General features: G+C 51.3%; 3 protein-coding genes across 10 annotated transcripts; 1 reads left to right on the top strand and 2 right to left on the bottom strand.

Moving 5' to 3' along the window:
• Positions 1–96: 96 nt before the first annotated feature.
• On the bottom strand, positions 97–3186 carry STK16 (serine/threonine kinase 16). 2 transcript variants are annotated; one of them, XM_058533060.1, is made up of 8 exons: positions 3107–3186; positions 2717–2906; positions 1919–2138; positions 1534–1667; positions 1256–1376; positions 1032–1127; positions 546–667; positions 97–435 (listed from the first exon to the last, which is right to left on the bottom strand). In XM_058533060.1, the coding sequence occupies exons 2-8, from the start codon at positions 2800–2802 to the stop codon at positions 297–299; spliced, it is 918 nt and encodes a 305-aa protein (XP_058389043.1). In that variant the 5' UTR covers positions 2803–2906; positions 3107–3186; the 3' UTR covers positions 97–296. The 2 variants fall into 2 exon arrangements, with proteins under 2 accessions (XP_058389043.1, XP_058389042.1); XM_058533059.1 differs by lacking the exon at positions 3107–3186 and having other exon boundaries at positions 2717–3100.
• GLB1L (galactosidase beta 1 like) lies at positions 2063–13078 on the top strand. Of its 6 annotated transcripts, none has more exons than XM_058533055.1 (17): positions 3422–3560; positions 4796–4880; positions 5062–5228; positions 5484–5634; positions 5800–5860; positions 9597–9691; positions 9792–9981; positions 10054–10112; positions 10216–10337; positions 10444–10484; positions 10685–10803; positions 11105–11179; positions 11281–11370; positions 11512–11625; positions 11898–12029; positions 12261–12476; positions 12640–13078. In XM_058533055.1, exons 2-17 carry the CDS (start codon positions 4812–4814, stop codon positions 12907–12909), a joined length of 1971 nt encoding a protein of 656 aa, XP_058389038.1. In that variant the 5' UTR covers positions 3422–3560; positions 4796–4811; the 3' UTR covers positions 12910–13078. The 6 variants fall into 6 exon arrangements, with proteins under 6 accessions (XP_058389032.1, XP_058389038.1, XP_058389036.1 ...); XM_058533050.1 differs by having other exon boundaries at positions 3512–3560; positions 9792–9966; XM_058533049.1 differs by lacking the exon at positions 3422–3560 and adding an exon at positions 2063–2602 and having other exon boundaries at positions 9792–10112.
• ANKZF1 (ankyrin repeat and zinc finger peptidyl tRNA hydrolase 1) lies at positions 13007–19507 on the bottom strand. Of its 2 annotated transcripts, none has more exons than XM_058533048.1 (13): positions 18930–19507; positions 17688–17800; positions 17399–17501; positions 17059–17276; positions 16607–16719; positions 16366–16513; positions 15857–16085; positions 15531–15680; positions 14375–14861; positions 14101–14212; positions 13799–13966; positions 13578–13663; positions 13007–13354 (listed from the first exon to the last, which is right to left on the bottom strand). In XM_058533048.1, exons 1-13 carry the CDS (start codon positions 19075–19077, stop codon positions 13231–13233), a joined length of 2199 nt encoding a protein of 732 aa, XP_058389031.1. In that variant the 5' UTR covers positions 19078–19507; the 3' UTR covers positions 13007–13230. The 2 variants fall into 2 exon arrangements, with proteins under 2 accessions (XP_058389031.1, XP_058389030.1); XM_058533047.1 differs by having other exon boundaries at positions 17083–17276; positions 18930–19506.
• Between the last annotated feature and the right edge of the window lie 315 nt (positions 19508–19822).

Raw genomic sequence — 19822 nt, 5'->3', positions numbered from 1 at the left:
TTCTATTTATACATTCTCCTGCTCCTCGAGTTGGAGCAGACATGATGGGAGCTCAGCAGTCCTGCTCAGAGCCTTGACATATTCTATCCGTTTCCCCTTCCCCATCCCCCCCACACCCCAACTCAGGGCCCCTGTCCCGTTGTTGCTCTTGGGTGAAGAGAGCAGAAGCAGAGAAAGAAGACTGAGCTGCCCCCAAATACAAGAGAGCATCCTGGATACAATGGACAGATTCCAGTGAGGGATGGGAGACTCTTTCCAAGGCACAGGGGCCACGTCCTCAATGTGGCCACGTTTATTCAGATTTGGGTAGTGTGCTGGCCCGGAGCTGAGGGTTGCAGTGCCTCCAACTGACTGAGGAGGAGAGGAATGTGAGGGCGCTGCTGCGGGTCCACGGTCATCATGGAGGCCAGCAGCTGCCGCAGTGCTGAAGAATGCCTGTGGGAGGAGGGCAGGGTGACTGCAGGGCACCCATCCCCCGTGCTAAGGCTCCGACTGTGCTCATGTCAGGGAGGAGTCTGAAATGCTTAGTGCCCGTTACCGCTCACCTGGGGCTCTGCGGGATGCTGAGTTGGTTCTGCACAGCAAGGGCCACACTGTCACCCTTCTGGAACACCATGTCATAAGGGCCTTCCCCAAACATCATGGCATATAGCACACAGCCTAGGGACTGAGCATAACTTGGTTATTCCTTGGAAGACCAGTGGAGGTGATCACTCTCCTCTTAATTCTGTAGTGAAAGGAGACTACATAAGCCAGAAGGACTATGCCGACCTCAGCCATGTCACACCACCAGGGCTCAGAGAAAACTGCCAGTTAGCCAGAGGCCTCTGCACCCCTTGCTTAGTCACTGCCTTCAGCCCTGACATTTAGCTGTACCCCAGGATTTAACCACTTCCTGAGCAACTGAATACAGTGACAGTTCCCAGGAAGGAAGTCAAGGGGGATGGGGACATATATGGTTCCTGGGGCCCCATGCACCAGAAACCTGCTCCTCTCCCCCACCGTAGGTGCAGAGCAGTATTCCTCCTCACCCAGACATCAGTCCGCTCATCGATGACACAGTGGCTCTGCACAGAGAAGAGCTCCGGGGCCCGGTATGAGATGGTGCACCGCTGAGCTGCCCAGTCCTGGAACAGTGGCCCCAGAGCTCAAAAGTGGGACAACAGGTCATGGTCATGTGACCAAACGGGGGCATGCAGCAGAAGGGGTCAAGGATGGGGAGCAGGTGGGCAAAGGAACCTGGAGACTCTCTTACCTGCAGGGCCAGAGCCTGGCGGGAGCCCTCCACGTGGATGCATGCTTGATTCATGGAACCCAAGTCCATTAAAACCGGCTGCCCCTCATCTCCAAGCAAGATATTGGTGGGCTTCAGGTCCCTGTAGGGAAGTGGAAATGACCCATGAGTGTCCCTGGACAGGGAAGCTGGAATCCCAGGGGGCAAAAGAATCATGGGAGGAGAGCAGAGATCTCTCATTTCTCTTGGTGAGGCTCTTCCTTTCTGTCCCAGCAGGGACACAGGGCCCTCCCACTGACCTGTGGGCATAACCCTTGGCATGAATGGCCTCAAGGCCTCTGCAGATACCCAGCAGCAGCCGAAGGATCTGATCTTCAGTCAAGAAGTTGCCTGTGTCCTTCAGCCTTTCTATCTCGGTCCACAACGTACCTCTCTGCAACACAAGTTTCCCCACAGTTGGAGAGGCTTTTCAAGTCTCTGCTCCCTGAGCCTGATCCCTTCCCTATGTCAAAAGCCTATCGACCCTTTCACCACACACACTCCACAGTCACCCTTGGCTTCCTCTGAACCCCAAGTGGTCAAACCCAGGACATGGCTTCTGTTTCCTAACATGCTTGCCTGCTCACACAGGCCTTGGGAGGTGGCTCTGTTGCAACCCCCTCTGTAACCAGGAGACTTTCTGACCTTGAAGAAAGGCAGCAGCAGCCAGGCCTCATGTTTACTGCCCCGCTCCTTCAGACAATAAGCCACAAGGCGAAGGATGTTGGGCTGATAGAAGAGGCGATGCATGTCTGCTTCTCGCTGGGCGTCTTCCCGGTCCTGCTGCTCGTGACACAGGATCCGCTTCAGGGCGTAGAAGTGTCCATCATGTAACCCCTCCACTAGGTCCACATAGCTGAACCCACTGTGGGCCAAAGGGGTCAGTGAAGGACCACGGTCATCTCCCACATGGCTTGGACCCAGAACTCCCTGGGAGAAGAGGGGGCTGTCTTTCCCATTTATTAGAAACCCTCCCAAGACGTGGCTCTAAGAGACATCTGAAGACTATTACACTTTGAGCTCAAGAGCAGGGACATAGTAATCTTTGAGGTTCCACAGTCATAACGCAATGCTCTGAAAATGACAGATGCTCAATAAATATTAAATAAATAATAGTCAACATTTATCACGTGCTATGAACCAGGCATTGACCGAGACATTTTATATGTGTTCTCTCTTTTAATCCTCACAGCTCCATCAGTGACACAAGATCATTATCTCCGTTAAGGAGATGAAGAAACCATGGCTTATCAAGGTCACAGAACGTGGATCTAGGAGGCCTGGCCCCAGAATCCACTTTTTTGACTACGTGTAGCTAGGCTCTGTCAGGTGAGTTAAAGGATAGGTTAGAGAATAAAACCTTTATGCCCCTATCACGTTCAGACTTATGTCCCCCAATCACCACAACCCTGGGGACCAGCTAAGTGATTTCCAAACACTCACCCCTCCCCGAGTTTCTGGATGAAGAGGTAGCGCTTATTGTCAATGACGACAGTTCCCCGAGAGCAGACACAGAGCGCGTGGCCCATAGTGTCTCACTCATCCTCCTCAAGGACGTTCTGAGGCTGCCAAAGAGTTCGTCCAGGTTGAGTGGGCTCCTCCAGGCGACGCACTGGAGGCCCAGCGGATCATGCTGGAAGGGAAAAACCGGCAGGGTCGCGGGTCGGGCACAATCCAGATGACCCCTGGAGTCCCAATGTGGAGAGCTCAGGCCCAGGTCTCGGAACCTAGAAAAAACGGGCCCTGGCGACGCCAGCTCCAAGAAGCCTGGGGTCAGGTGCCTTGAAGCCTCAGGCCACACACTACCAGACGCTTCCTCCACCCCCAGCGCACCTTCGGGCGGCCCCGGCTCCCACGCCCGTCGCGCCGCAAACGTACGGCAGAGGCCAGTTCCGGGGGTCCGGGGGGGCGAGGCTCGGGCCCACCCGTTGCATGGCCCACCCTCGTCCTCGGCGCACAGAGCCCTGGGTTACCCAGCCCAGCCCCCCTACTGACCTGGCTCCGGCCAAAGGGAAGCGCCAGGGACCGGAAGCAGTGGTTACGTCATCAGTCCGCGCTGGCATAACGGCCCGCGGTCTCCTAGCAACCGCCGGGCGTCCGGAGGATGTGGGGGCGTGGAGCTGGGAGGCCGGGGGCGGGCTAGGCCTGGGGAGGACCGGTCCCAGGACCCGCAGAGGGTTCCACGCCTGGCCTTCAGTAGGGGTCAAGACGCAGGCACCTACGGCAAAGGGGAGCAAAGCCGGGCTCGGCCCGAGGCCCCCAGGACCTCCATCTCCCAATGCCGGAGGTAGGAGGCCTCATCCCTCCGGCGCGCTGGGTGGGTGACTACAGTTCAGCCCGGAGGGGGACGCAAGGAGGGGCGAGTACTGGCTGCTTGGCCCCCTAGAGCTCTGATCAGTACAACCTGGGAGGCTCTGGCCTGTATCCCACTACCTCGTCTCTGCGGTTAAGAGCTCAGGCTCTTGAACCAGACTAGGGTCTAAATCCGGTCTTAATAGATCTGAGGTCTCAAGCTGTGTGACCTCAGACAAGTTACATAACCTTTCGGAGTCTCTCTTTCCCTAACTGTAAAATAGGTATAATAGCACCTAAGGTTAAGTGCATGAACAGTGAGGCCAGACTGCCTAGTTCAGATCCCAGCTCTACTAAAATAGTTGTGTGACCTTGGACAGGCTACTTAATATTCTCGTTCCTCGATTTCCTCATCTGTAAAATGGGAATGATAATTATCTATCTCATCCAGTTGTCTGAAGATTAAATGAGATGTAAAGTGCTTAGCACAATATCTGACACACAGCCCTCAGTAAATGTCAATAAACAGAAATAATAATAATTATTATTATTACCCTGGTTCTCACATCCTAGGTTTGGGACTGTGAAGGCAGGAGTGGAATTCATAAATTCCCAAGCCTTGGCACCAGGCAGCTGTTTTTGACATCTCTTGCCCAGGCAGGCAGCGATCAATTGGAAAGGGGTGCTCTTCCAAAGAAGATGGAATGGTCTGGATGGTCTCTTTTGCTGAAACAGGGCTCTCTAGGAAAAAGATCCGTTTTGTAACCCTCCCCCCCCACATCACTGGGAAGATCTTCCTACAGTTTCCCTTGGTTCGGAACCTGTTTTAGCCCCCGGTTCTGACATTCATCTAGATTTAACCTGCTATGTGCCCGGCCCTGTGCTAGAAGCTGGGGATTCAAGATGGGCAAAAGGCACTTCCCATCCTCAGGGAGCTCAGTCTAGTAGAGCACTGCTTAGGATCGCCCGGGAATCTTGTTAAAATACAAATTCTGATTCTATAGGTCAGAGGTAGGACTCTGCATTTCTAACAAGCTCCCAGGTGATGCTGAGGAAGCTGGTTCAAATGTAAAGGATTTTACACACAGTAGAGTAGCGGGTGGCTGCAGGCTGGAGACAAAGTCCAGGCTAATTGCCTGGCAATTTGAGGTAGTCTCCGCCCCCTTGCTCTCTGAGGTTCCCTCCCAGGAATCCACCACGTGATGATCGGTCCGCTGTCTCTGACTCTAGGACCCCGGTAAGCGCCATGGCTCCCAAGAAGCCCCGCTGCCTTCCCTCCCTGCTGCTGCCGCTCCTGACGCTGCTGCTGCCCCAGGTAAGAAGAGAGGGTTGAACCGGCCGGCTGGGTGCAGTGAGGTGGGATCGGATCTGGCGGAGGAGAGAAAGAAAGTGAAAATAACAAAACAACGGGCAGGGCTAGTTCCATCTCATCTGCTCTCGGGAGACGCTGACTGCCCACTCCAGACCTCTGCTGAGCACGGTCTGTCCCCTTGCAGGCAGACACTCGGTCGTTCGTAGTGGATCGGGATCATGACAGATTTCTCCTGGACGGGGTCCCGTTCCGCTACGTGTCTGGCAGCCTCCACTACTTTCGGGTACCGAGGGTGCTTTGGGCAGACCGGCTTTTCAAGATGCGAATGAGTGGCCTCAACACCGTGCAGTTGTAAGAAGTGCTCGTGCAAGCCAGGGAGGGGTGGGATTTACTCTTCCTACCACCCCGTTAAGGGGCTCTGGACAGGAAGACTGGCTGGGTATGAGGAGGGATTAGAGCTCAGAGCCTCCAGGCCAAGGGTGGGAAAAGGCGGGCCGGGACCTCCTTCCAACAACTTCCTGGAGATTCCCTGCAAGGCCTGAGCCCTTAGGCCTCCCCGGCAGTCCCCTACCCTCCTTGGGCCCTGTTAACCTCTTCCTTTCTCAGTTATGTGCCCTGGAACTACCATGAACCAGAGCCTGGGGTCTATAACTTTCATGGCAGCCGAGACCTCATTGCATTTCTAAATGAGGCAGCTATAGCGAACCTGTTGGTCATACTGAGACCAGGACCTTACATCTGTGCAGAGTGGGAGATGGTGAGTTAGTTGGAGAAGGGATAGAACCACAGCCACCCATGTGCGGTTCCTACTATACCCATGTGCCCACACTCTCGGGCCACTTCAACTTACTCTCTTCTTACCTCCCTACTCCACTCTCAGCAAAACCTACATGTTTCTTTGTTGTCTTCGTGTTTGTCTCAGGGGGGTCTCCCAGCCTGGTTGCTTCGAAAACCTAAAATTCATCTGAGAACCTCAGATCCAGGTGAGTTGAGACAAAAGATTTACCACAGGAAAAAGTAAACAATAACAAAATGAGTCATTTGGGTGCCCAAAACAGAAGAGAGTGTCCCCTGATTGGAGATCATTCATTCAAATATTTATTGAGTGTTTCCTTCATGCCCAGCAGGATGCTAGAATCAGGGGGACCAGACAGACCCAGTCCCTGTGCAATGCAACTTATAGTGAAAGCAGCAGATTCTTAAAAAAACCAAAGACCTCTAAGATTATTGCAAGCTGTAGAGATACCACACAAGAAAACAGACAAGGAGTTGAGATCGTGAATAACACAGTGGGCCTCTTTTAGGTGGGGAGGTCAGAAATGGCTTTTCTGAGAAGATGACATTTCACTTGACTCTAGGGAAGGGAAAGCTCTGGTCATATGAAGAGTGAGGAGAGAATGAGCAGGTAGAGGGAATGGTATATTGTAAGACCCCGAGAATATTCTTCTCTGGGAAAGAATATGGCATGGTTGAGGCCAGCATGGCTGGAGCATAGCGAGTAAGGGAGAGAGCAGTGTGACATGAAATTGGTGATAGATAGTAACTATTAATGCAGGACCTTGTAGGCCATTGTGAGGGGTTCGCATTTTATTCTAAGCACAGTAGAAAGCCATTGAAAGAGTATAACCAGACATACCTGGTTTGTTTTCAGATTACTTGAGCCTGGATATGGAGAATGGATTGAGGGGAGCAAGGGTGGAGGTGGAGAAACTAATTGGGAGACTATGACTGTGGTTGAGGAGAGAGATGATGGCTCCTGGACTAAGGTGATGGTGATGGAAATGGAAAGAAGAGGGCAGAGTTGAGATACAGGTTGGAGATAAAAATCACCAGGACTGTTGATAGATTTTGATGGGAAGAGGAGGGGCGGGGATAGTGTGGGTAGGGGCCGGAAAGAGAGGAATCAAGTTTCTGGCCAGTCAAGGTGGTGGTGCCATTTACTGATACAGGGAAGATAGAGAAGACTAGGAGTGGCAAAGGAGCAACTCTTGGGGGTAAAAACAATACTTATGGTCATGTTAAATTTTTATCATATCACACTCAGGTGAGGATATTGCAAGCAATAGGATGTGTGAGTGTGGAGCCTCGGGGCGGGGCGGGGGTCTGAGCTAGAGAGAGAAATCTGGGAGTCGTCAGTCTAAATATGGCATTTACACCCATGGGGACTGAGACATCACCTGGGGAAAGAGCGTAGAGAAACAAACGATGAGAACTCAAGATTAAGCTCTGAGATGCCCAATATTTCAAGGAATTTGGATTTCATTTCAGGTGCAAATAGTAAGTCATTACAGCAAGGGAATAACTTTATCTGATTTATACCTTTTAAAAAGATCATTCTGGTAAATGCCTTATATCTGCTGAGGAACTCTCTAGGTACTGTTCCACTTCTTAGGGTGCTGGAGAGCTTTATGTCCCTTACAGCATTTCCTAAACTCAGTTGACTATGAAATACGTTTAAAATGATAAAGTATGGCTGGAACACCAAACATGCAATCTCTGTTTTTCTCAAGAAAACCAGTGACCTCTTCGTTGCTAAATCCATGGTGATTTCTTAGGCCTCATCCTCCTTGACCAATCAGCAGCATTCGGCACAGTCTATCACTCTGTCCTTTGAAATACCTTCTTCTCTTGGCTTCCATGATGCCACACTATCTGGTCCCTGCCCCTCCCCCCTAATCTTTTTGACCACTTCTCAGTCTCTTACTCATTCTTCTTTATTTTCCTTTCCGCTAAATGCTGGCTTGTTTTAGGGCTCAGTCCTTGGGTGCTTTTCCTTTCTAACTATGTTCACTCCGTAGATGATCTCATCCTTTCGCCTGGCTTTAAATTCCATCTAATAGGTAATAACTCTGAAATGTGTATCTCCAGTCAGGACCCTCCCTTGGCCTCCAGAAATGTATATCCAACTGTCTACTTGGCTTCTGCATTTGGAGATCTAAAAGGCATAATGATGCAACTCAACTCCTGTATTGCTTCCCAAACCAGCAGTTCCTACAATCTCCCCATCTCGGTTAACAGCAACTCTGTTTCCCAACTGATCGGGCTAAACACTATGGTATGTTTGAGGCCTATTTTTCTCTCACACCCCACATTCAATCCATCAGAAAATCCTGCCAGCTTTATCCTCCAAATATATCGAATTCAACTACTTTTCATCACCCCCACTGCCACCACCCTGGTCCAAACCACCTCTCAGCTGGACTATTTTAATAGCTTCCCAACTGGTTGCCCTTCTTTGCCCCTCCCCCATGTAGTCTATTCTCAATACAGCAGCCAGGGGGATCCTGTTAACATATGTTTAATTATCTTGGATCATGTCATTTCTCTGCTTAAACCTCTCCAATAGGTTCTCATGCAGAATATGACCCATGGATTCCTTAAAATGGTCTACTAGGTCCTACCAATTGGACAGGCACCTCCCTGACATCTGCCCTTCTCCTCATTGTCCAGCGGCCTCATTGCTGTTCTTCAAACCCACCAGACACGCTCCTGCTTTGAGGCCTTTGCACGTGTGCTCCCTCTGTCCTCCTGCACAACCTCGTTCTCAGGGAGGCCTTCCCTGGGCTGCCCTCTAACAAACATTTAAGCTCCCCACCCCACCATTTTTTATCCTCTTTCTCTGCTTTATCTCTTGTCCTTGGCATTAACGCACTATATATTTTACCTATTTATTTATCATCTGCCTCCCTCACTGGAAATTCCACGACAGCAGAGATTTTTGTCTGTTTTGTTCTATTCTATATCCCTAATACCTAGAACAGTGCTTGGTGCAGTCAGCAACCATAAATATTTGTTGAATGAGATTTAACGTCTGCTTGGATCAAAGGAGGCAATAAAACCTAGGCCTCCTTTATACAGAACACAAAATGTAAAAGAATTAACCGTTTTAAGACTACGAAAACATCTTCCACTGAACCCACCTTGGAGAGTCTGCTTCCTGCTAGGCATGGTCTTCAATGATAGGGACGCAGGCACTGAAGCGGAGAGACGAGGCTCCTGCTCACCGGTGGGGAGACCAGCGGTAAAGAACTACGGAAATAAATGCTTCATTGTAATTGGTTAAGTGCTTCAAAGAGAAGTATGAGATGATGCGAGAGTGTATAACAAGGGGGTCTACCCTAATGTGGGACATCAAAGCTTTTCTTGAGGAAGTGAGATGTAAGTTAGGACCTGGAGCCTGAGTTGGAGTTGGCTAGGTAAAGAGGGTGGGGAGAAAGTGTCAGGCAGAGGTGATAACATGCAGGAAGACCCTGAGGATGAATCCACAAATAGGAGTTGAGAGTTTAAGGCATGATGCCTACTGTAATGATCTTTCAATTGATGACTTCAATCCCTAGACTGTCAGGGTACAGGTCAGACAGTCTACATTTCTGCGAATTGCCGTGCTACTTCAGAGCAATCTCAAGTATACACTGATTATATAATAATAGCTCCATACGATGTATTTAACATTTTTCTTCCATTTAAAAAATAACCTTACGAGAAATACAACTTTAAGGTTCCCTATGCTCAAATTTCATTGCCATGCAAACATACAAGTGTTAGGGTTGAGAGTTTCTTCTGACAAGAGTAACTGCTCCCCAGATTTAGTTGTGGACAAGTGGATGCAAACTGCAGCCCTGAGTTCAGGCAGCACTGAAGTTGCCAGCACTGATGCCGGGGGTGGGGGCTGCAGAGGTGGGGGTGTCCTAACAAGCAGAGCACTGCTCCTTCCTTTAGACTTCCTTGCCGCAGTGGACTCCTGGTTCAAGGTCTTGCTGCCCAAGATATATCCATGGCTCTACCACAATGGGGGCAACATCATTAGCATTCAGGTACAAGTGGCAAGTTGACTGGGCAAGGGGAAGGAGGTGCCAGGGGTCCTGAACCTTCTCCACCTCATAGCTGAGCTCCACCTGTCCCTTCCCCTGGCAGGTGGAGAATGAATATGGTAGCTACAGGGCCTGTGACTTCAGCTACATGAGGCACCTGGCTGGGCTCTTCCGTGCGCTGCTAGGAGACAAGATCTTGCTGTTCACCACAGATGGGCCTGAAGGACTCAAGTGTGGCTCCCTCCAGGGACTCTATACCACTGTAGACTTCGGCCCAGGTCTCCTGAGCAAGGGTGAGGAGTGGAGTTGGGGAACGGGCCCCTCTTCTATGATGTTTATCTTTCACCTTTGCCTCCTTTCTGCAGCTGACAACATGACCAAAATCTTTGCCCGGCTTCGGAAGTATGAACCCCATGGACCACTGGTGAGGAGCCAGAAGGGAGGGCAATCAAAGCAAGAGTCAGGGTTGGGATTGGGTCCAGCTCAGCTCTCATCTCACTCACGGCTCCTTTCACTTCACACGCTAGGTGAACTCCGAGTACTACACAGGCTGGCTGGATTACTGGGGCCAGAACCACTCCACACGGTCCATTCCATCTGTAACCAAAGGACTAGAGAAAATGCTGAAGCTGGGAGCCAGTGTGAACATGTAACTGGAGACACTGGGGCCAACATGAATCTGTAACTGGGTGTTGGGAAAAGTTAAGATTCAGTGGGTCAGCTTTTACCTTTCCCCCCGCCCTCCCCCACTTCAGGTACATGTTCCACGGAGGTACCAACTTTGGATACTGGAATGGTGAGTCCAGATGGTCCCTGGGGCAGAAGCAGGGAGGTAGCAAGGAATCAGAATTTGATGGCTGGGGGCATTAGGATGTCTAGAAGCTGGATATGGCCAGCACCGCCCCCTCTGATGGCAGAATTCTCTGCATGAATTTCTTTGCTTAGTGTCTATCATCTGAAAGATATATTGAATTAATTAAATGGGTTTGACCGCAGGTGCTGATGAGAAGGGACGCTTTCTTCCAATTACTACCAGCTATGACTATGATGCACCCATATCTGAAGCAGGGGACCCCACACCTAAGCTTTTTGCTCTTCGAGATGTCATCAGCAAGGTGCCCTACCACTTCATTAAGCGCCAAAGGCTTTTATTAATTTGGGGGAAGGGAGTGCCCAAATTGTTTGTAAAGGGATTGTTGTCAGGGCCACAGAGCTCTCTGAGCATCACATGGAAGCATTTCCCACCCACCCAAATGGGACTCCCTGGGGAGATACACAAATATGTACAAAATTACTGGATCTTCATGACCCCTGAAGCCGTTCCCTGGACCCCAGGTTAAGAACTCTGTGCTAGGGTCTTGGAATAGGGGTTGTTTGTGTGGTTTTCTTATGACTCCTGAGAGAATTTGGGCTCAGTTCCAGGAAATTCCCTTGGGACCTTTACCTCCCCCCAGCCCCAAGATGATGCTCGGACCTTTGACATTGCACCTGGTAAGCTCCTCCCCATTTTTTCTCCCATTCTACTCCTTGATTCTCTAAATAGCCCAGTCTGTCCTGCCCTCAGTTCTGATACTTCCCCCTTATTCTAATAGGATGGGGATTTGCTGGATTTCCTAAACTTCCTGTGCCCTCAAGGGCCCATCCATTCAATCTTGCCAATGACCTTTGAGGCTGTCAAGCAGGTAAGGCGTAATCTCACATTTGGTGGGTATGGCAACCTTCCTCAACAGCTGTAGCCACAGGTTCCCTCAGCTCAGCATTTTGCCCACAGCACCCTTTCTTCTCTCTCAGTCCATCTTAAGTACTCCTTCTTCCCCACCCAGGACCATGGCTTTATGTTGTACCGGACCTTCCTGAGCTATACTGTTTCTAAGCCAACACGATTCTGGGTGCCAAACAACGGAGTCCATGACCGTGCCTACGTGATGGTGGATGGGGTGAGTCCCAGTTTCCTCTCCTCCCCGGCACCCTTAAGCCTTAAGTCCCCATATCTACCTTTTCCCATTGCCTGCTCACATTTGCAGGGGGTCCAGGGATAAGCTGGGATGAGAAAAGGTTCAACTAAGGATAAGGTTCCAGAATGGATGGGTAACTGACAGAAGGGCTGCACTCTCTTTGCCCTCCAAATAAGCGTCCTAACGTGGCTTCCTGTGTGATGGCCACGAGCTAGACGCTGGGCCCTTCCTCTCATAGAGACTCTCATCCACAGGTGTTTCATGGTGTTTTGGAACGAAACATGAAACACAAATTATTTGTGATGGGGCAAGTGGGGGCCAAACTGGACGTCTTGCTGGAGAGCATGGGGAGGCTCAGTTTCGGGTCTAACAGCAGTGACTTCAAGGTAAGCTAGTTCTGCCCGCCCCCTCGCCCTCATACTCTTACTGACCAAACTCCCTTGGAAAGATAGGAGTCAAATGGCAGATAAACAAGAGCCATGTCCTTAGGAGTTAGGCAGCAAAGCAGTGGCTTCTGGTATCTGGACATGGCCACTAGCTGCATCCCAGGACTTCGTTAGGGACAGTCGGGCCTCAGAGCTTAGTGAGTGATGAATGCGCCTTTGCCTTCTCCACAGGGCCTCTTAGAGCCACCAGTTCTGGGGCAAACAGTCCTTACCGAGTGGCTGATGTTCCCTCTGAAAGTTGATAAGCTTGTAAAGTGGTGGTTTCCGCTCCAGCTGCTGAAAAAGTCACGTCCTCAAAATCCCTCTGGCCCCACCTTCTACTCCACAACGTTTCCAATTTTAGGCTCAAGTGGGGACACATTTCTCTACCTACCTGGATGGACCAAGGTATTGCTCACGATGCTGGTTGGGGTGGGGAGTGGGGTGGGAAGAGAGGAAAATCATGGAAGGCAGGGAGCAGAAATTATTCCTCATTAGAAACCCCAAAGGGGATGATTCTCCCCCCTTAAGAGCTGACCCTTTATTTTCCTCTCTCTTCCCTCCTTCCCAGGGCCAAGTCTGGATCAATGGGTTTAACTTAGGCCGCTACTGGACAAAGCGGGGGCCACAACAGACCCTTTATGTGCCAAGACCCCTGCTGTACCCTAGGGGAGCCCTCAACAAAATCACGTTGCTGGAGCTAGAAAATGCGCCTCCCCAGCCCCAAATCCAGTTCCTGGATAGGCCCATCCTCAACAGCACCTTGCATAGGACATACATCTATTCCCTCACAGCTGATGTACAAAGTACCCCTGAGCCAATGGAGTTAAGTGGGCACTGAAAGAAAGGTAACCCTTGGACCTGAGACATGGAGGGGGCAGGATGCCTTGGTGCTGGCCACAGTGACCACATGGAACCACAGGCCACAGGCCTGAATGTAAGTTCAAGGGCAGTTTCCATGCCAAACTTTATTGTGATTAAAGTTCCAGAGATGGTCCCACCTCCACACACCTCTGTGGCCCTGTCTTTGCCCTGGTTCCCGAATCCCCCTCACCCTAATCTTCCAAATACTCTCCGGTTTCGAGGGAAGGAAGAAACCTAGGGCTAGTGTGAAGGTGCCCTCGCAGGGCCTAGAGCTGGCCCCAGTCGGAGCTGTAAGAGATCAGGAAGAGGGCTTCCCAGCCTGACGGCGGTGATGCTGGAGGCAGCGTGTGGAGCAGAAAGAGAAGTCGAGGTAGTGAAAGGGAATGAGGCCTTGGAGGGATGTCCCACAACTCCAGCAGCGTCTGAACGAGAGGAAGAAAATGGCTGGACTGGTACCCCAGAAACTTCCCAATGCAGCTCTCCCCATCCCTCCTCCTGCCATTTGTTTTGCCTCCAAAGGTTTGCAGAACATCTCAAATCCCCTCAACAGCCTTTCAGAGTCCTGTGCAGACACTCATTCCACTCACCCCAAATGGTCCCCACAGCATCACAGTCTGCCCGCTCCCACCTGCCCCCTCCACGTACCGAACATTGACGACGGCAGGGTCGGGGAGCTGAGGGGCAGGGGCTCCCGACTGGGCAGCGAGGCGGCGCTCTGCAGCCAGAGCTCTCTGAGGGGAACAGGAGCTGCGTTCAGGTCAAGGCCCCAGTGGTGGAGAGCATCCCTAAGAAGTGACGGCTGCACACTAGGAAGGGACCGGACCTCTAAGGAAGTCTCGCCGTGGAGAGAGAACCTGCAGCCTCACCTTCTCGCGGTCGCTGAGGGCGGCAAAGCGCCGCTGCTCTTCTTGCTCCCGCATCTCCTGCTCCCGCTGCCTCCGCTGCTGTTCTTCCCGCTGCCGCCGGGCTGCCTTCTGCGCCCTTTTCCGCAGAGCCTGCCGCGCCTCCATGTCTGGTGTCAGTGGCCCTGGCACCTGGAGGATTCCCGGGAAAGTATGAGGTAAGGCCTATGCAAACTATGCTTGGTAAAACTGTAAGAAAGGAGGAAAGATCTAGCCAGGATCTATGGTGGTGCCTTCCCACTCTGCTTCTTCCTTTTCCAGCTGACCTGAGCCTTGTTGTAATCATAAGCATCTGGATTCTTCTCCATGAACCTTCGGAACTCATTGCGTGTTGATCTGTCAGCTGCAACTGTATACGGTGGCCGGGCCCGGGAGTCCCTGGGTGCGAAAACCCAAAAAAATGGGTTCAGCTTGCCTCCTGCATCTCCCAACATCACCCACCCAGACCAAGGGGCATACTGTCGAGTAGCCAGTGCCAACGTTAGCCTCCAGATCACCCTCCCTACCTGAAAAGGGACCAGCAGGTGGACCCCTACTTACAGCACAGTGGGGTCGGCACCTGCCTCCAGCAGCAGGCGAACCACTGAGCCTCTCCCAGCTGCAGCTGCTGCGTGCAGGAGGGTGAAGCCACTGGAGCCCAAGGGGGCGCTGAGCAGAGACAGAACTCCAGGGTCTACGGGGCTGGCTGCTAGCTGGAGCTTCAGCATCCCAACGTCTCCAGCTCGGCAAGCAGCTAGAAGTACATCCCAGAGCTCTGGCTGACCAGGGGCCTTGGCCTCATCTGGGGCAGGCCCCAAAGGGGCTGCAGGTGCCTGGGCCGACTGTGAGAAGGCCTCATCTTCTTGAGCTTGCTGGAGAAGAGTCATATGTGCCCCAGCCTCCAGGTCTCGGCTTTTCTCCCTCTTGTTCCTTTTTCTCCTCCTCTGCTTGGGCAATACCTCAAACTCACGAAGATCCAGGGTCCCAAGTGTCAACTCAACTAGCTCCAACTGTACCTGGAAGCTGTCCTCTTCCTCTGACTCTGAACCTAGGGAAAAAATTGACGTGTTAGATCCATCTAAAGAATAAGCAGAGGGTGGAAGGGTGTGGGCTGCCCCAGATGTATAAGAATGTACATGAAGAGATAATCCAGCATCTTGAAATAATATTGTTTGTATTCTGTCACCTGAGATAAAGGAGCACATCAAGGGCTGAAGCCATTGGTATCACATGCAGAAATGGGGCTCGCGGCCCAGGCCCAGAAGGAGCTCTACAGGGACAGGAGTCTCTGGGCATTCCCCGTGAGCAGCCTCGGGATGGTGCATAGCAGAGGAAAGCCTGGGGGCAGTGGCAGCCGTGCAAGCCAAGAGCATGCAGCCAGGGAAGCAGCCCTTAGCCCAAAAGCAGAGCATCCAATAAGACAGGTAAATTATGTGAGATTCACCCAACACATATCCAAGCATCTACTACATGCTAAGACTTTTCTACGTGCTGGGGATACGTCAACGAACAAGAGATAATAGGAGATTTGGAAAGGTCACTGAACGTGTCTCAGTAATTGCTACCATATGCCCCATGTTATTAACAGACCTGTGTGTGTGTAAGGGCTCATCTATAAATAGGGAAGTGGGTCAGTTATGAGAGTAGGGGATTTGCCTCTTGCATTTCCAGGACAGACCCAGATAGAAATATGGCAATTCCCAGATGGTGCTCAAACCCTGTTTGGGAGCGTCCTCGTTCTGCCCAGCTGCCTCATTTTCATCGCTGGGGACCCTTCTTTCTTCCTCAACAGCCTTCTTCCTCTCTCTCATTGTCTTCCAGTGTGTCTGAGCTAAGTCCAACCTGACTGTCTCCCGGGGGTCTTCTCCTGCCATAAAACAAAAGATGTTTCTCAAGTTTAGCTGAGGAGAAGCCAGCCCAGGTTTCTCTCAGTGAAGATGCCATCACGCTGCAGTCCTAGAAAATTATCTGGATGCACAAATGAGAACCTGAAGATTGGGCTGGAAGGTCTAGGGAGTCTAGGGATCTGGATAAAAGGCTTACCATAAATATGCAGGGTAGTCAGCTTATGGAGCACACGCTGTAGCTCTCGGAAGGTGGGTCTGCGGGTAGCGAGGGGGATATCCCAAAGTCGGGGATCCCCCCGTTCCAGGGGTGCCCCGTGGCCTCCGAAGAACAAGGACCGGCCAGAGCGAGGGGCACGCAGCAGTATTGTCCCAGCCTCCCCCAGTGCCTTAGCCCAGTCTGGCCCTGCCAGCAGGTCACGAACATCCTGGAGAAGACAGTAACTCAGCCCTGCATGGCTTCACTTGCTGTTAAATCTCCAACCAAAAAATGGCCCACAAATCATATGAAGAGGTAGATGACACAGAGAGAGGAAGAATGAGAGGACTAAGACTGCTGAGGATCCATCCCTATTCTGTCTTTGTCTCCCCAGAAATAATGAAGGCTGGAAGGATACAGGAGTCAACCTCCCTACTGTAACATTTAATGAGTTGAGAAAGAAAAAAGTATGGATTAGAGGACCACCAGATGTGGGACACCCAACTCACCTTATACAGTGTGGCTTCATTGTAGCGCCTCAGGTTGGCTCCAGCAGAGCGAGAAGCCCCACCCCGGGCATCCCGAAGCCCCTGGGCTGTGCCCCGCTTGGCCCGCACTGTGTAGCGGTGAAAGGTTTTGTGTGTCACCACTTCTCTTCTGTAGACAGCACAGACTCAGTACTGGAAACCAGCTGGTACTCCCAGGCTAACAGGATCCATTCCATCCTCACCCCATGCAGCACCCTCTCACCCTTGGAAAATGGCACCAGCAAAGTGCCCAGCTGCAGCCATGAGCACCACGCAGGATCTGGGACCTCCACTTGGCAGGTTCTGTAGCAGCAGTTCTGGTTCTTCTGGGGGCACCTGGACGACAGAGGAGCAGCACAAACATCCTATCTGTTGCATCCACTGAGAGCAAGAAACCAAGTGCCACTGCTAACAGCTTCACACGCATTCCTTCATTTAATACAACCACCCCAAGGCTCATCAAGATCAAGTGATATAATCACAATTCAAACCTAGATTGGTCTGTTTCCAAACTTGATTCCATTAAACTTGATCATTCCAGGATTCAGGCCAGTTCAATCCAAAACTATGCTGTCAAGTGTGATACCCACACCCAACAGGAAGGAAGGGAAGAAGTGAAAAATGGACTAGGCTATGGGGAAATCTAGAATGACTGTATAAAAGGCTGGAGTTCACTGCACAACCTGTGCTGACACTTGCCTGGCGAGGACCTAGGACACAGCGATAGGCATAAAGAAACTGGCCCTGCGCATTTTGGAAAAGAACCCGATGTGGGTGGAAGCCTCGGGGTCTGTTAGGCTTCTCCAAGTCAGGCCTCTCCTCATCCAGTATCTGCAAGTCCTCCTCATTGGCTGAGTCTGAGTCTTCTGATCCTGAGATGCTGGAAAGATCTCCTGAGAACAACATGAGATACACGAGTTTGGTGCCCTATCTCTGACCTCTCCTCAAGCTCCTCCACTAGGGCCTTCCTCCACCCCATGTCCTACCCCCACACGGCTCTCCCACCAGACCTCACCTGTGGAGCTCTGCTTTTCAAAGTCCACGGCAGACAGGAGAGGCTTGTCCTTGAGACGCTGCTTTAGGTTAAACCGATGCCAATCAAGCTTATAATGTTCCCTCTAGCAGGAGGAGAGGGAGGCAGAATGTGGAAATATGCCCAGCCTGGCGTTTTATGATACCCAAGACCAGGTAACACCAACTGCCTTAGTCAAAACATGGACCTCTATTAATTAAAGACAAATGTCTGTCTTCACCCACCATTATACTTTTGCTTCTACCATTTAACTCTGCACCTGGCCCTTTACCTGTTCCTGGTGGTTCTGGAAGGTCTGGTCACAGGTTGAACAAAGTAACTTCTCTGAAATATCTGGAGGACCCTGGAGTGATTTTCTTTCTGGGCTTGCTCTCTCCCCTGAACCTAAATAAGGGGAGGGTAATTAGAGGTAGAAAGGGAGCCCAGGGGCCGGCCCCACGGCTTAGCGGTTAAGTGCGCGCGCTCTGCTACTGGCGGCCCGGGTTAGGATCCCGGGCACACACCAATGCACTGCTTGTCCAGCCATGCTGAGGCAGCATCCCACATACATCAACTAGAAGGATGTGCAAGTATGACATACAACTATCTACTGGGGTTTTGGGGAGAAAAAGGGAAAAAAAAAAAAGGAGGAGGATTGGCAATAGATGTTAGCTCAGGGCCGGTCTTCCTCAGCAAAAAGAGGAGGATTAGCATGGATGTTAGCTGAGGGCTGATCTTCCTCACTAAATGAATGAATGAATGAATAAACAAACAAATAAATAAGAAAGGGAGCCCAAATCCACAGTACCAGAATTACACACAAAGCAGAGGAGGATACAACAGAACGAGATGGCATGTCCTTGCCTTCAAGGAATTTATAACCTAGTAATTGCGAAGAAAATGGCGCAGCAATCACTTGGTACAATAAATATGCTTCTGAAAAGATGTATGTAAAATGAATATAAATCAAACATTGTATTTAAATTAACCAAAGGGATTGTTTAGAGGAATCCTGTAGAAAATAATTTTTGGTAAGGTTAAAATTATTTTTAACTGTGCAAAAACCACTTCTGAAATACCAGTTTTTTAGCTTACATTTCCAATTACAGTGTGCAGTTTGGTTTTAAAAAGTATAAGAAAAACAGCTGGAAACAAACCAAAGTTGTACAAAACCAATAAAAAGTCTTATATTTAGCAAGAAGGAATGATTTGATTGGAATCCAGTTAAATTTAGACTTATATCTAGGAATTTTGAAAATATATCTAGGAATTTTCAAGTATTTCTGCAGGCAGTGGTGTAACGTGATGAGACATAAGCAATGGCAAGAGATCTGTTAAGACAATTCAGGGGCCTGTGCTGGAAACAACCCAGAGATTGAGTGAATTTAAGATAAATTTTATTAAACGGAAAAAGATGTCAATAAGGGCTCCTCAGCTGTGGAATACCAACAAGAATGTGTTCCCTAGAAGAGCAATACGCTCCAAAGAGCCCTGTCACGGTCCTCATGGGTGCACACCACGCCTTCCCGGGTACCTGGACAGGAAGTCTGCAGAGCCTGGGCCAGAGCCTCCCCGGGAGCGTGGCTCACTAGGCGGAGGCCCTGAAGGACCGGAGCATCCACGCTGAGGTCAAACAGGGAGACCGACGCAGGAGCCTGGGCTGCAGCTGGAGCCGGCGACATGGCTGAGCAGAAATTACTGAGAAGCAGCTCCTGGAGCGGAAAGGGGGTAGGAAACAGAGCTCCCCAAAGCGAGATCCTACTGCCGCGACTCCCGCATGCGTGACTTGGTCTCCCCCACGCCGCAAGACACCCTGGCCCTCACCCTGGTACCAGGAGTCAGTTCTGGGGTTAATCCGTGACCCCAGCCCGCTTTCTCCCAAGTCCCGTCTCGGGCCACACAAGAGTGAAATGGGGGCGCATCCACCTTCCTAACTGAGGCCCATAGAGTTAAAATTACTGAAGTTTCCTAGCCGACCGCGATGAGCTCCAGCAATGACTATACCGCGTGGACTCGCCCCCGCCCTCGGAAGCTGCATCAAACGTCCCCGGGAACCGAGCGGCACGTACGTCCACTGTTCGAAGCCAGGATTTCGGCAACACAACAATCTCGTCACTACGGAGTAGCGAAGAGGACAAAACGACTGCGCCGGCACCTGAGCCCCGCCCCACGTAGCGCGAGCTATTGGTCCTCCGACTGTCCAAGACCCGCCTCGAGCCCTTGGTCCCGCCCCCGAAGCCGATAATTGGCCGTCGTGTCTCCACCCCCCATGCTCATTGGTCAGGCTGGCTGCGGGTGACAGTGAGTGGCAGACGCCGGGCCTAGCGCTCGGGTCTGGCCGAGCCCAGCGGAGCCGACGGAAGCCCTGGAATCACCCGGGTCACCGTTCTTGAGGGGAGACGCGAGACCGGTTACTGGAATCCCAGG

This window comes from Diceros bicornis, chromosome 37 (genome assembly GCF_020826845.1).
Source record: "Diceros bicornis minor isolate mBicDic1 chromosome 37, mDicBic1.mat.cur, whole genome shotgun sequence".
NCBI lineage: Eukaryota > Metazoa > Chordata > Mammalia > Perissodactyla > Rhinocerotidae > Diceros > Diceros bicornis.
This window is presented reverse-complemented; position numbering and strand designations above follow the sequence as displayed.

Coding starts and splice junctions, on each gene's coding strand:
- STK16 (XM_058533060.1), bottom strand. CDS start 2,802: ATGGGCCACGCGCTCTGTGTCTGCTCTCGGGGAACTGTCGTCATTGAC. Junction 2,139..2,716: donor ATCCAGAAACTCGGGGAGGG/GTGAGTGTTTGG, acceptor TTTGGCCCACAG/TGGGTTCAGCTATGTGGACC. Junction 1,668..1,918: donor TGCTGCTGCCTTTCTTCAAG/GTCAGAAAGTCT, acceptor CTTGTGTTGCAG/AGAGGTACGTTGTGGACCGA.
- GLB1L (XM_058533049.1), top strand. CDS start 4,812: ATGGCTCCCAAGAAGCCCCGCTGCCTTCCCTCCCTGCTGCTGCCGCTC. Junction 11,371..11,511: donor CCTTTGAGGCTGTCAAGCAG/GTAAGGCGTAAT, acceptor TTCCCCACCCAG/GACCATGGCTTTATGTTGTA. Junction 11,626..11,897: donor CCTACGTGATGGTGGATGGG/GTGAGTCCCAGT, acceptor TCTCATCCACAG/GTGTTTCATGGTGTTTTGGA.
- ANKZF1 (XM_058533048.1), bottom strand. CDS start 19,077: ATGTCGCCGGCTCCAGCTGCAGCCCAGGCTCCTGCGTCGGTCTCCCTG. Junction 17,277..17,398: donor TGAAAAGCAGAGCTCCACAG/GTGAGGTCTGGT, acceptor TGTTGTTCTCAG/GAGATCTTTCCAGCATCTCA. Junction 15,681..15,856: donor GACTACCCTGCATATTTATG/GTAAGCCTTTTA, acceptor GTTTTATGGCAG/GAGAAGACCCCCGGGAGACA.